Source organism: Solanum verrucosum, unplaced genomic scaffold (assembly GCF_900185275.1).
Source record: "Solanum verrucosum unplaced genomic scaffold, falcon-dt-bn FXZP01000277.1, whole genome shotgun sequence".
In the NCBI taxonomy this organism is placed as follows: domain Eukaryota; kingdom Viridiplantae; phylum Streptophyta; class Magnoliopsida; order Solanales; family Solanaceae; genus Solanum; species Solanum verrucosum.
In genome coordinates, this window is record NW_026019945.1 from 1,106,411 (window position 1) to 1,120,535 (window position 14,125).

Sequence of the window (14,125 nt, forward strand, 5' to 3'; positions counted from 1 at the left end):
TACCTATTATAACCATCAGATTTAAATCTTGTGTGCTTACAATATTCATTGCTTCTAATTATGTAAAATGTGATATACTTTCCAAATGATCGAACAAATCCAATTGAGCAAGAATTTACTCTTCGAATTAGATTAATTATCAATTCTATTTATTATACAATTTTATTCTATAATTACTTTATAGCATTTTGCATAAAACGTAAATTCTTATTATTATAAAAATACATTGCATGTGGATTCTTAATTAACAATTGACTACTTTATTATTATAATTAATATTATTATTCCCACACTGACATCTATTATTGTAGACACTTCAAGAATCAAGCCATCCCAATAATTAAGGAAAAGAATCTTTACAATTGCTAATATCTCCCTACTTTATTTATGTCTTTTTTATATTTCACTTTTGTATTATTGTGTATCGACAAGAATATAGGCTCAAGAGGTTTATTGACGGTAGAAAACTTTCAAAGTGTCAAAGGTTGAACTATCGTACTAAGAATATCTAGATAAAATTTATCACAAGGATAATTGAATTGATTGAACTTGAGATCTTTTGAAGATCTCAAAGTTGAAAGCATAATTTTTTGATCGAGCTTATCATACAAGATTTTTCTAGTACGATTAACCCCTTATATAAATAGAACGCTATCATACTGAAGCGAGATTTATCTTTTACATATCTAAAAAAATAAGAATGATCAATTATTCGTTCATAAATAATAATTAAAATTTTAAAAAATAATATTCTAGTCCATCAAAGAATATCAATAGTCTCATTAGTAGTGATAAGGATGATCTTCACATTAAAAGAAATCTAGATTTGGCCAAATTAACATTCTTTAAGTCAAAACATTAATCGACTTTAGTAGGGCGTAGCTCATATTTACTTGTAAATCAAATCATCCAAACTAAAACTTTTTAACTTATTTACACCATCAAATTAAGTTCGCGTACAATAATTAAAATATTATTTTATTGAATTTGATATAGTACTTTGAAAAATAAAATTAAAAAAATCTGCTATAATTGACTAAATTTGATAATGTAAAAATATGTGATACTATCGAGTATCGATGTGTATAACTTAAATTTAATTTGTTATACTAAGTTGTCGCAGTCGGTACAGTAATGACTAAGCTTTCGAATTAATTGTGAATGTTTCTAATTGGGACAAGTTTTATATTTTTACTTGCTTATGATTTAACTAAAATTAAATGTCATTCAATTTCCTTGTACGTGGATGCAACGTGGAATAAACAAGAATTTCGTTAAAGACAAACTATAATAATGTACATTCCATAGAATTAATTACAACTACATACCTTAATTATCTAGAAAATGTAAAGAAAAAAAAAAAACTAATACTCATAGGAAAAGAAAATAACTCAACATGTACAATAAAGAAGGTGAATATTTTGATTAATTACTTACGATGAGCCGCTCGTTGCACAAAGATCTCGCGTTAACAAAGTAGAGTCTGAAGAAGTTTGTAATACTTCAAAAGGTGTGATGTAGACAGTCTACTCTAATACAAGTATTAGAGGCTGTTTCCACACAACTCGACATTTTGATTAATTATTTTACGAGGACTAAATGTTGACGAGCTTCAATTCTAATTTCTTCCTTCATTTTTCTTATAAATTCTTCAAATTTCTTATTCAATTCCTCATTACTCAACTTATTCAATGGCTCATCATCACTTTCTTCTTCAGTAAAAAAATCATTTTCTTCATAATTATCTACCTCTACGACCTCGTAGGTTGTAGAACATTCTTCCCCTCCAATACCACCTTCTTCCCCTTCTAACGTTGACTCATCTTGCTTATATTCCACAATTGTCATAATTGAGTTTTCAACGTTTAACGGTACTTCATGAGACTTACTGAGTTGTATGCTCATCTCATCTTCGCGTTGTTGTGCATGTACTTCTTCTTTTGTTGTTTCTAAATATGAGGCTTGAGTACCAATGCATAGAGGTAATAATTTGGGTTCTTGAAATTCATTCAAGAATCCATCTCCCTCTTCTTTTTCTTCTTCTTCCTTCTTCTCCTCACTAGAAGTATTAGCGAGGAGCACTAAGAATATACCATTGCATATTAAAAATACATAATTTTTATCCATAGCATGGTTTAGAAGGTGGAAAGGAAATGTAGAAAATGAAAAGTTTAATGAATAATAATAGGTAAAGAAGGATGAGAAGTAAGATGAGTAGTAGGAAAATAGGAATGAAAATAAAGAAATTGAAGCAAGTAGTTGAGTGAATTTCTCCATAAATTTGGCCAAATTTTGTAATAAGTTTTGGTACTTCATTTCATTCCTCTAGCTCTTTGTCAAAATATGTTTTTTCTATATATGATCTTTTTGTCCTTTCCTTTTTTGAAAGAGGGAGGAGAGGGTTTTTTGAAAGAGGGAGGAGAGGGTTTGTATCTAGGAACTTTGATAGAGGTTGGTGCCTTTTTATAGGCATTTTGAAGAGATCTAATAATGCACTAGGTGTTGGACAAAATATTGGGATAATAATAGATCCCATATATGGTTATAGATTTTGTTGTTTTTTTTATTGTACCAAAGTCACAAAATTAAATTCACAATCATTTTATTTATAACTATGACATATATCAAATATATATTATCTTTACTTTACACAAGATAAAAATAAAATTTGTGTATATCCTATCCTCTTTAGATTATGTTTATAACACCATATTAGTCGTTGGACATGATATTGTTCTTGTTACATGTATCGAAAGAAATAAAAGAACATGAATCTTATTTTACGACACCATTAGCATCGATCTTATTTTATATAATATTCACGTGACATCACTAAATTATTTTTAAAAAATTCGAAATTCTGAATCTGTATCTATCTATACTCCGGAGGTACATGGTAACTAAGGGGTGGGGTAGTGTGTTTGTAAATTTGTGATGAAGTAGGATTGCCATGTGGAAGTGGAGGAATAGCTATTGATTTATACTCATCCATTTACTCAATCTTGATGTGTTCATTAGCTTATGTAATTGAAAGAAAATTATTGAAATCTTTAGGTGTCCCACTTAACCAAAATGTGTGTGTGTTGATGAATCAATAGACTAATTTGCTTTGTTTTATGGCTGATATTTGAGTTACTTTGACCCTATGCTATTAATATTATTAATTTTTTGTCTATGATTGAATTGAACTTTCGTACGTGTCAATTCAATCAAATGCACAATGAAATTGAACTAGAGAAAATTAATATCTATCTGGGGTAAGTTCAAAGGTTTTTATATATAGATAGATTGCTAAATGCTAAGTAATTTATTTACTTTTAAGGCTATTTTGTCTAGTTTTTTTTTAGAGAGCTAATTATTCTCGCTTTTAGTTTTTATTTCAACAAATCTTATTTGTGAGATTTAGAGAAAAATATCAGAAGTTGAAGATTAAAATATAAGACACTTGTCCCATTATGTTAATTACGAGGATGATTGTTAATCATATGTTAATTAAGATAGACATTAATTTGATTACGCCATAGTTGTGTCACTACTTTTAATAATGACGTTGGATTAATATATTGGGGTGATAGATTTTCTCACGTTTCTTTAGAGTTTTTTTTATTACTTAGCCATTTTATTTGTCACATTTTGTTTTTTGAGAGTCAATTTGATTAGTTTTTTTACTATAAAACGCAGTTCTTCTCATGTTAATCAGATTTTTAAAAATTACATCTTAAAGTATTGATCAAAGTTCATGTAATTTGAGTCTCCCTGATAAAAGTACAGAGTAATTAGTCGGTATATTAGTGGTATTCGTAACTTGAGTTAATTGGTTTGCTGAATAAAATTGTCAACTTCTTAACATTTAAATTACGTAATTTTGTGTAATTAGTGACACAACAATGACATAATCAAAGAGTGTAAGTTAATCTTTAAGAAAGATGAGAAAAAACTATTACCCCAATCAAACTTTTTTACTTCACATTATCAAAAATATAACACAAAAATGGATTTTCTTAATTATTATGGAAGACAACATGCGCGCAAATTACCCGATACTGACATGGGGAGATAGTGGCAATAAATAACAATACCGGGCTCTATGAGACTAGTAATTGAAATGAGTATAATCTAAATTTTTTATGTGTATTAAATGTATGATCGACTAACTCTATTTGACCTTAGATTTTGTAGGTTCATCCGAAACGATCTAATAAAAATAACTCATTGTTTCTACAAGACAAACTTTATTATATGTTTTTTAAGTTTCTAGGTCACAAAATGAGAATTCAAGATTATTTCATTTTCTCATGTATATTAGTCATGAACTTTGTTGTTATATAAGGATGTTATAGTGAGGTTATATATATATATATATATATATATATATATATATATATATATATATATATAAGGATGTTATAGTGAGGTTATATATATATATATTATCGTGTATATAAGTTAAAATGAATATATAATTATGTATAAATGTTAGAAAAAAGTAAACAACAAATTAGGTTGGCTATTTGTGTAAGGATAGCAGTGGCCTGTGGCCCTAATAATTTCAAGTGACCCAACAATATGTAATTGCTTCATTTGTTGGCCCAATAATTCCATGAACACAATAGTATGTTTTGTGATATGACTATTCAGCCCAACTTAATCGATCAGTTGGGCCACCTAACAAATAGCAAGATTTTTGATTAATTTGATCGCATTTTACAAAATCATTCACCCTTCGTCTCAATTTATGTGGCGTTTTTTGGATTTCAAGATTCAAATAAGTATATTTTTTACTGTAAATTTTACATAGATCTTTTAAACATTTTGAATTATCAATTATTGTGACTTGTAGTACTTTTTACGTAATTTACAAATATATAAATTTCATTTCAAAAAAAATGAAAATTGAAGATTTCATGCATTCTCGTTCAAACCTGACTCTCAAAAAACGAAAAGTATCACAAAAATGCATACAGTGGGAGTACTTTGATTAATTAACATGTACAATAAAGAAGGTGAATTTCTCCATAAATTTGGCCAAATTTTGTAATAAGTTTTGGTACTTCATTTCATTCCTCTAGCTCTTTGTCAAAATATGTTTTTTCTATATATGATCTTTTTGTCCTTTCCTTTTTTGAAAGAGGGAGGAGAGGGTTTTTTGAATGAGGGAGGAGAGGGTTTTTTGAATGAGGGAGGAGAGGGTTTATGTCTAGGAAATTTGATAGAGGTTGGTGCCTTTTTATAGGCATTTTGAAGAGGTCTAATAATGCACTAGGTGTTGGACAAAATATTGGGATAATAATAGATCCCATATATGGTTATAGATTTTGTTGTTTTTTTTATTGTACCAAAGTCACAAAATTAAATTCACAATCATTTTATTTATAACTATGACATATATCAAATATATATTATCTTTACTTCACACATTTATAACCAAAATGTGTGTGTGTTGATGAATCAATAGACTAATTTGCTTTGTTTTATGGCTGATATTTGAGTTACTTTGACCTATGCTATTAATAATTATTAATTTTTTGTCTATGATTGAATTGAACTTTCGTACGTGTCAATTCAATCAAATGCACAATGAAATTGAACTAGAGAAAATTAATATCTATTTGGGGTAATTTCAAAGGTTTTTTATCTCTTAAATATATTGCCAGGTAATTTTGTTTTTTTTTAAGGCTATTTTGTCGAGTTTCTTTTTTTTTTTTTTAGATAGAGTTGTCCACGTCTAAGTATTCTCACTTTTAGTTTTTATTTCAACAAATTTTATTTGTGAGATTTAGAGAAAAATATCAGAAGTTGAAGATTAAAATTTAAAATATAAGACACTTGTCCCATTATGTTAATTACGAGGATGATTGTTAATCATATGTTAATTGAGTTAGACATTAATTAGATTACGCCATTGTTGTGTCACTACTTTTAACAATGACGTTGGATTAATATATTGGGGTGATAGATTTTCTCACGTTTCTTTAGAGTTTTTTATTACTTTGTTCAATTTTACTTGTTTCATTTTACTTTTCGAGAGTCAATTTGACTAATGTTTGAATCGAATTGAATTAATTTAAAATTTAGATGTTCGAAAAATATTATAAAATGCACTTCTTCTCATGTTAATCAGATTATTAAAATACATCTTGAAATATTAGTCAAAGTTTATATAATTTTACCTTCGAGAATTTAATAAAAATAAGTAAAAATGAACTGACCGAGTAATTAGTATGTATATTAGTGGTATTCGTAACTTGAGTTAATTGGTTTGCTGAATAAAATTGTCATCTTTTGGCTCAAGTTTGCGGCGCACTGCTGGCGCGGGGCTAGCTCCATCCCCCAAACTTTTGGGCATAAGTTCTGGCGCCTTGGTGGTGCGCTGCCCCACCCAGAAAATCTGACGAATTTTCAATCTCAAATTAGGACCCCAACTAGTTTAGAATTTGGAAAATTCTGCTATACTGTTCTTGATTTTAAAACCTTACACAAATACATGAAGAATTCCATACAGTCCCTTTTTGGGAATATAACTTTTACCAAAGATCCACAACACAAAAGGATCAAAACCTCCATAGAATTGAACTCAAAAAGAAGAACTACTCAAAAACTCTTTAGATACAACGATTTAGTGGATAAATTTAGATGTATGGCATGAGGACGAACAAGTTCAACATTGTGAGAAGCCTTACATACCTTGAAAGAATAATGTTCTTTGTGAAATCTACAACTCTTGAAGAATGCTTGAAACCTAGCATTTTCTCTTCTTGGATCCTCGCTCTACTTCTATAAGTGTTTAGGAACGTGAAAAAGTGGTCTAACATTTGATTAGACCCTTAACTGAGTGAAGAAAAATGTGGTCAGGCTTAGAAGGAAAAAATAAAAGACCAAACTACCCCTCTTAAAATGATTGAGAAGTTTTTAGAAGAGAGACTTCACTAAAAAGGGCATAACTTTCTCCTCCGAGCTCGAATATAAGCAAACTTGGTGGCAATGGAAAGAAGACTCAAAGACCATTAATTTGATAGGTCATGGGCCACCTAATTCTTTATGTTCTAAAAGATATGCACGATTGAAGCTGGCCTAAAATGAAAAACTGATGGTTGACTTGTACGAACCTTTCTTTAGCTCTTTTTGAAACCCGAGGTGTTACACCAGCTCTCATTTACGCCCTCCAACTTTGGGTGTGCACAAGTAGGCACTTAAGTTTGTAAGAAGTAGAACAAATAGACACACACATTCTACATGAAAAGTTTCATCCTACGTGGTGTCCTATATGTATTATGCCACGTAGAAATCATGTGTCTACTTGTTCAACTTTTTACATGTTAAAGTACATGTTTGTGCACACCCAAAGTTAGAGGGCATAAATGTAAAATGAGGTCAAGTTAAATGATACATTTTATGTATTATGCCATCATTAAATAGTGAGATAGCATATAAATTTTTGAAACTATAAATGAAATTCTTTGATATGGTATGAATGTATATCTGATAATGTAGTTTTTAAATACAAATATAGATTTAGACATTTAACTATATCTAGACCTAATTAAGTTTGTTTTCAACTTAATTACTCTAATTAATAGTCCATCACCTCCAATAGTTTGTTATTCATGCCAAACTTTTAGATCTCATTTAAAATCCAAACCAAAATATTGATTTCACAACGTGTTAATAAATTCTTTAACGAATAAAATTACCCTTGCAAATTTAAATGGTCACCAGCAACATCAAGTGAATATATCATGAAAAGAAAAATCACTTTTTAACATATATACTAACCCAAGATAAAAAAATATAAATATATATATATATATATATATATATATATATATATATAAACCCAAGATAAACATGATACTCTGATTGCATAACATAGAACATTTAAATTTTAACTTCAACATATTAAATTAATAATTCAATTTAACTGTAAAGATTAGTCAAATTAACTCTTATAAAGCGAAACGTAACAAGTAAAAAAATGGAGTTACATTTATGTCAAGAAATTTGACATCAACATCATCATTGAAAATAAATGTGATCACTAAAAGAATTGTGCATCAATTGTGCCCGACTTTTAGTTATGCCCGACTTTTAGTTATCAGTTGTGCCCGAGTTTTAGTTATGCCCGAATTTTTTCTATTTGTGTTGGTTTAACAATTTCATATCTACAATCCACTGACCGATTAATCTAGATTTGTATCGCATAAGTACTCATATATATATTCCAACTTCCAATTCAACTCTAGAGATAGATGTATTAATCTTATTAAATGGATGATATATCTTTAATTATATTTAAACATATACTAAATACCGTATTAATATCATAAACAAAATTATAAATTAAGATCAGAGAGTTGAAGAAGGAGAAGTCATCATTTTAAATATTCCACTCTTCTTTGAGTCGACTAGCTAGCTGTTATGGGAATAACATCTCTACCAATTCTATCGTAACGTCTTTGATGCCTCCAGAAGTAATGAAACAAAATAGAGAGGTAATATTAAATCTAAAATGCGAGTCTGATTCTTTTTTATTCATCAAGTATAAGTAAAAAACTATTTTTGTGCTCGTCAGGATGTTATTGCTAAGGAGATTGGCCACGGCAGAGTGCTCACCTTGAATCGGCCTGACCATTTAAATTCTATATCAGAAAAAATGGTATATATGCATGTAACATCTATAAACATATATAGTTAAAATGTTCACTTAATTATAAAATTTTCTTCATTAGGTATTAATGCTCGGGCAGAAATTTGAGAAATATGAGAAAGATGAGAATGTTGAATTTGTAATCGTTAAGGTAATTATCTATTTTGATTACGAGTATTTTCTTAGTTAATTCCATTTCTTGAAAGTTGAAATTCTTATACATTTGCACATAGGGAGCTGGCCGTACATTCTCAGCTGGTGGAGAATTGAAACGATTATATGATGGACGAAACACAAGTAACTATATATTTGTTTCTATTTTAGACTATATATATATATATGTTCACTTAAACTCATGAGTAAATATATAATATTTGATAACTCCATAGATGGAGTTTAAGCTACACAGATTTACAGAGAAGAAGAAAGATTGAAGAAGAAGAAGGAGAGATATTATTCAGAGAAGTGCATTGTTACATTGAATCTAGACAACTTAATGATCACACCATTCTAACTATCTATATATACATATATTGGTCAACTGATTCTTAGTAACTAACTAATGCCACATCAGCTTCTTTTAACTAACTAATTAGTCATTCACACCATATAGCTTGTTAGATTCTTTCACTAATCAACACCCCTCCTCAAGCTTATGGTTGGAAGGCATTTTTTATTCCCAGTTTATTTAGTAGCAGATCATGTTGTACTTTTCCCAAAATTTTAGTGAGTAGGTCAGCCAATTGCTCCTTGGTGTTTATATGTTCTGTCTTCAGCATTCCTTGGCAATTTCTTTCTCTGACAAAGTGACAATCAATATCAATATGCTTTGTTCTTTCATGGAAGATTGGATTTGCAGCAATTTGGATGACTGCTTTATTGTCACATATCATGTTCACATGAAGACTCACACTGATCCCCAATTCTTTGTATAGGCCTATCAACCAAGTAATTTTAGCTGCACAGGCAGCCATGCTTCTGAACTCTGCCTCTGCTGAGCTCCTTGATATTGTTTCTTGCTTCTTAGATTTCCATGAGATTAACCCTTCTCCTAGCTTTACCAAATATCCTGACCTCCTAGTCTCCAAACATGCTCCCCAGTCAGAATCACAAAAAGCAGTGAGTTGTGTAGTGTGACCTGTTGGCATCAACAGTCTCAAGCCAGGAGCTTCGTTGATGTACCTAACCACTCTTAGTGCTGCCTCCATGTGAGATTGATTAGGACAGTGCATGAACTGACTTAGAACTTGTGTAGAGAAAGCCAAGTTTGGTCTTGTCATGGTGAGGTAAAGAAGTCTTCCTACAAGTCTCTGATACTCTGTAGGATTTGTAAGCAAACTGTCATCTTTAGTGCATTCATTAGGAATATGTTCATCATATTGAAGAAAAGTGAGCTTTTTGTTGACTTCTAGTGGTGTGCAGGCATGCTAAGCTCCCCATAGTCCAGAGTCAGAGATTAATTCAAGTGCATACTTTCATTGTGTCATCAAGATACCTTTGCTAGATCTAGAAAACTCAATTCCCAAAAAGAATTTTAATTCCCCTAGATCCTTCCTTTTAAACTTCATTTGAGTGTCTTGTCTAGTGCTGCTCAGAAGTTGATGATTACTTCCAGTGATCAATAAGTCATCCACATACACTAATACAACCACAATTTCACTAGCAACATGCTTTGTAAATAATGAGTAATCATAGTGACTTTATTTGAACCCCATCTGCATTAATGCCTCAGTTAATTTCATATTTCACTGCCTTGGTGCAGCTTGCTTTAGACCATACAAAGACTTATGTAGTTAGCAAACCTTCTTACACTCCCCATGTCTAGCAAACCCAAGAGGGATGTCCATGTACACCTCCTCTAGTAAATTCCCATTCAAGAAAGCATTATGTACATCCATTTGATATATATACCACCCTTTAGAAGCTGCAAGAGCTACAACATCCCTGACTGTCATCATTTTAACAACATGGCCGAAGGTTTCTCTATAATCAACCCCTTCCTTCTGACTATAACCTTTGGCTACCAGTCGAGCCTTGAACCTTTCCACTTTACCTGAAGCTAAGAACTTGATCTTATACACCCACCTACAACCAATGGATTTCTTACCAGGTGGTAAGTCTACAATGCTCCAAGTCTTATTACTCTCTAGTGCAACTCTTTTCAATTACATGGCTTTCACCCAGGCAGGATAAGCATCGGCTTCCTTGAAAGAAGCAGGTTCAATCACAACTAAATAAGCTTGTAACACTTGTTGATAGCCAGAAGACAAGTGAGAGTAGGTGATTTGATTGGACAAGAAATACTGAAGCTAGAGTCGGTGATTGTGATCAATCACTGGAAACGAGGTTATGCCAGTAGTACCATTACCAGCTCCACCATTAACAACTCTGTCACTTTCACTTGAACCACCAATTGCCATTACAATGACTTTGGATGCTCTTTTTTTTTCGAAATCACCTTTGACTGTTGGTGAATCTGAGCATCACATAGTCGATTTTATGCCTTTAAACTAGCTACGATCGTAGCTCTAATACCATGATAACTCCATAGATGGATTTTAAGCTACACAGATTTACAGAGAAGAAGAAAGAGAGATATTATTCAGAGAAGTGCACTGTTACATTGAATTTAGACAGCTTAATGATCACACCATTCTAACTATCTATATATACATATATTGTTCAACTGATTCTTAGTAACTAACTAATACCACATCGGCTTCTTTTAACTAACTAACTAACTAGTGTTCACACCATATAGCTTGTTAGCTCTTTTCACTGATCAACAATATTTTTTGAAGGGGATTCTTGCCTTGAATTTGGTTATAGACTGTATTGGTTTTGCTACCAGCTTCAAACTTATAAGAAACCACATATTGTTCTTTCTCATGGAATGTCAATGGGTGGAGGTGTAGGCTTGATGGCTTCAATGAAATTCTCTGTCGTCACTGAGAAAACAGTTAGTACCAATTTTATGATTTGAATAATGACATCTTTAGTAAATTATTAATCTTAATGTTTTCTCATTCATTGAACAATTGCAGTTTTGTTCCATTCCTGAAGCAAATCTAGGGTATCACCCTGACTGTGGCTTATCATACATACTCCCACGCCTTTCGGGTCGACTTGGTAAGTAAGTTAGAACATGTATTTTTAAAATTTGAATATATATGTGATGTTGTTAAATGTATGTAGGGGAATATTTGGGCTTAACAGGAGCGACTTTGAAAGGTAAAGAAGTGGTTGCTGCTGGATTAGCAACTCATTTTGTACCTTCACAGAAATTATTTCAGTTAGAGAAGAGTTTACTGAGCATAAACAACGGTGAGGAGGATACTATTAGATCTGTCATCGACGAATTCTCTACAAATGTTCAAATAGATGAAAGAAGTGTATTGAGCAAGTAATGTATCATATAAATTATGATTTCAATTTGTTCTTGTGAGGATATTAATTAATAGTCACACTCATGCATTTTTCATAAATCAATTGTAGGTTGTCCATAATCGATGATTGTTTCTCCAGGGAAACTGTGGAGGAGATCCTGGATTCATTTGTAAGAATTGATTATACTATATGATATTCCAATGAAATGGAATCTCATATAAAATAAAACGTACAATTGTTTATATAACTTTAATTTTCAGGAAGCTGAAGCAGGCAAAAAAGGAAATGATTGGATTATGCCAGTGCTTAAAAGTATAAAGAAAGCATCTCCAATTGGACTAAAAATAACATTGAGATCGGTAACTAGTCCTAATACATATAAACAATTTATGCATATCTATTGAATTGTGAAAGAGAAAGAATCTTACATTTTCTCTATATTTTTTCAGATACGAGAAGGAAGGACCCAAACCCTATCTGAATGTTTGAGAAAAGAATTTAGGATTACAATGAATACATTACGAACCATAATATCTAATGATTTGTATGAGGTAATTATTTTTAAGCAAACATATTCACAAAGAGGTACACTTGATTTGTGATTTCTCATTTAAAATCTGAAATAAAATTCTTTAATTTATTTTTAAAGGGAATAAGGGCTGCCATCATTGACAAGGATAAGTCTCCAAAGGTATGCTCCTTTGTTCCTTCAAGTGTTGGAAGTTTTATTAACCAATCAAGAATTTAGAATAACTATAAAGTCGTTCAGTTTATTCGACTAAAAGTAATATTTTTTCAATACTGAAACATATAATTATAAGTAGTTGATGCATTTACATAAAAAATATTGATAGAACACTTCCCTTTCTTCGTTTTCAGTGGAACCCTTCAACTCTTGACAAAGTACACGATGAGCAACTCGACTTAATCTTCAAGCCATTCGAAGAACATGACTTGGAACTTCAAATTCCAATAAATGAAGAAGAATATTGCAGGTTCAAATGAATTTGTATATCAGTTGCACTTAAATTATCCAATTATATATTTTTCATTATTGAAGAAGATTGTTAATTAAACTTTAATTTTATATTTGATCTGATAAATAACAGGTGGGAAGGAAAATATGAGAGTTCTAGTTATTGTCTCCGAACCAAATGAAAATTCAATAATGATGTGTGGATCAACAACTCTTAGAATTAGTGTTCATGATATATATATATATATATATATATATATATATATATATATATCTTCTAATGTTAGTAATAAAGATTCAAGTATATATATATAGTAGAAGAAACATTCCTTGTGGCAAATGTAACTGCAACATTATTTAAGATTTTGATACATTACTCACAAGTCACATTGGATTAATGTATTATTTGCGAATGGCCTTCCCAAGCTTTATTATGAATTATTATGAATATGTACAAGTGGCTAATGATATTATTTTAATTGTTGTCACTCCCTCATATGTTATAGCATTTTCTTTCCATATTAATGGTGGGATTTGTGATTTGTGGAATTAAAGTTTTTTTAAATTTTTTTTGGCGAAAATTTCAAGTTATTTTTTTTCATTCCATTGATCCTCTTTCATATGTTCTAGTATTTTTTTTGTCCTATTAATTGTGGAATTTCATGATTCGTAGAATTGAAGTTTTTTCAATTTTTTTGGCAAAAATTCAGGCTATTCTTTTTTTATTTTGTCTCTTTTTTCATTCTAAAATCCTTTCCATAAGTATATTTGCTAATTTTTTTTTAGCTAAAATCATCCTTAAACTATACTCTAATTAATTCAAATTATATCTTTAAATTATCATTCTTAGCAGAAAACATCATCTAAGTATTTGCTAGAATTTGTCGGAAAACTATCATATCCCACAAAAATCAAGTCACCTCTTTTGTATTTATTATTCTAAGATACGCCAAAAATATTATCATGAATTTTTTTCGGCAATTGGGTTTTGCATTATGCAAAAAAATTAATTTGATAATTTTTTTCATTTATTTTAATATGTAATTTAATATTAAAAAATTATTAGTGGAAATGTATTTCTTCTCAATTGAATTTTCTTGAAGCGGTGCTTGTTGGAG

The 14,125-nt window shown here is 30.4% G+C and overlaps 1 protein-coding gene and 1 pseudogene across 1 annotated transcript; one reads left to right on the forward strand and one right to left on the reverse strand.

Moving 5' to 3' along the window:
• Positions 1-1,404: 1,404 nt before the first annotated feature.
• On the reverse strand, positions 1,405-5,237 carry LOC125839451 (uncharacterized). Its single transcript, XM_049518428.1, is given in 2 exon segments — positions 1,405-2,410; positions 5,191-5,237. Coding segments are annotated over 2 exon segments (876 nt in total). The 3' UTR covers positions 1,405-1,581.
• Positions 5,238-8,415: 3,178 nt separating this feature from the next.
• On the forward strand, positions 8,416-13,189 carry LOC125839423 (3-hydroxyisobutyryl-CoA hydrolase-like protein 5; annotated as a pseudogene).
• Positions 13,190-14,125: the final 936 nt, after the last annotated feature.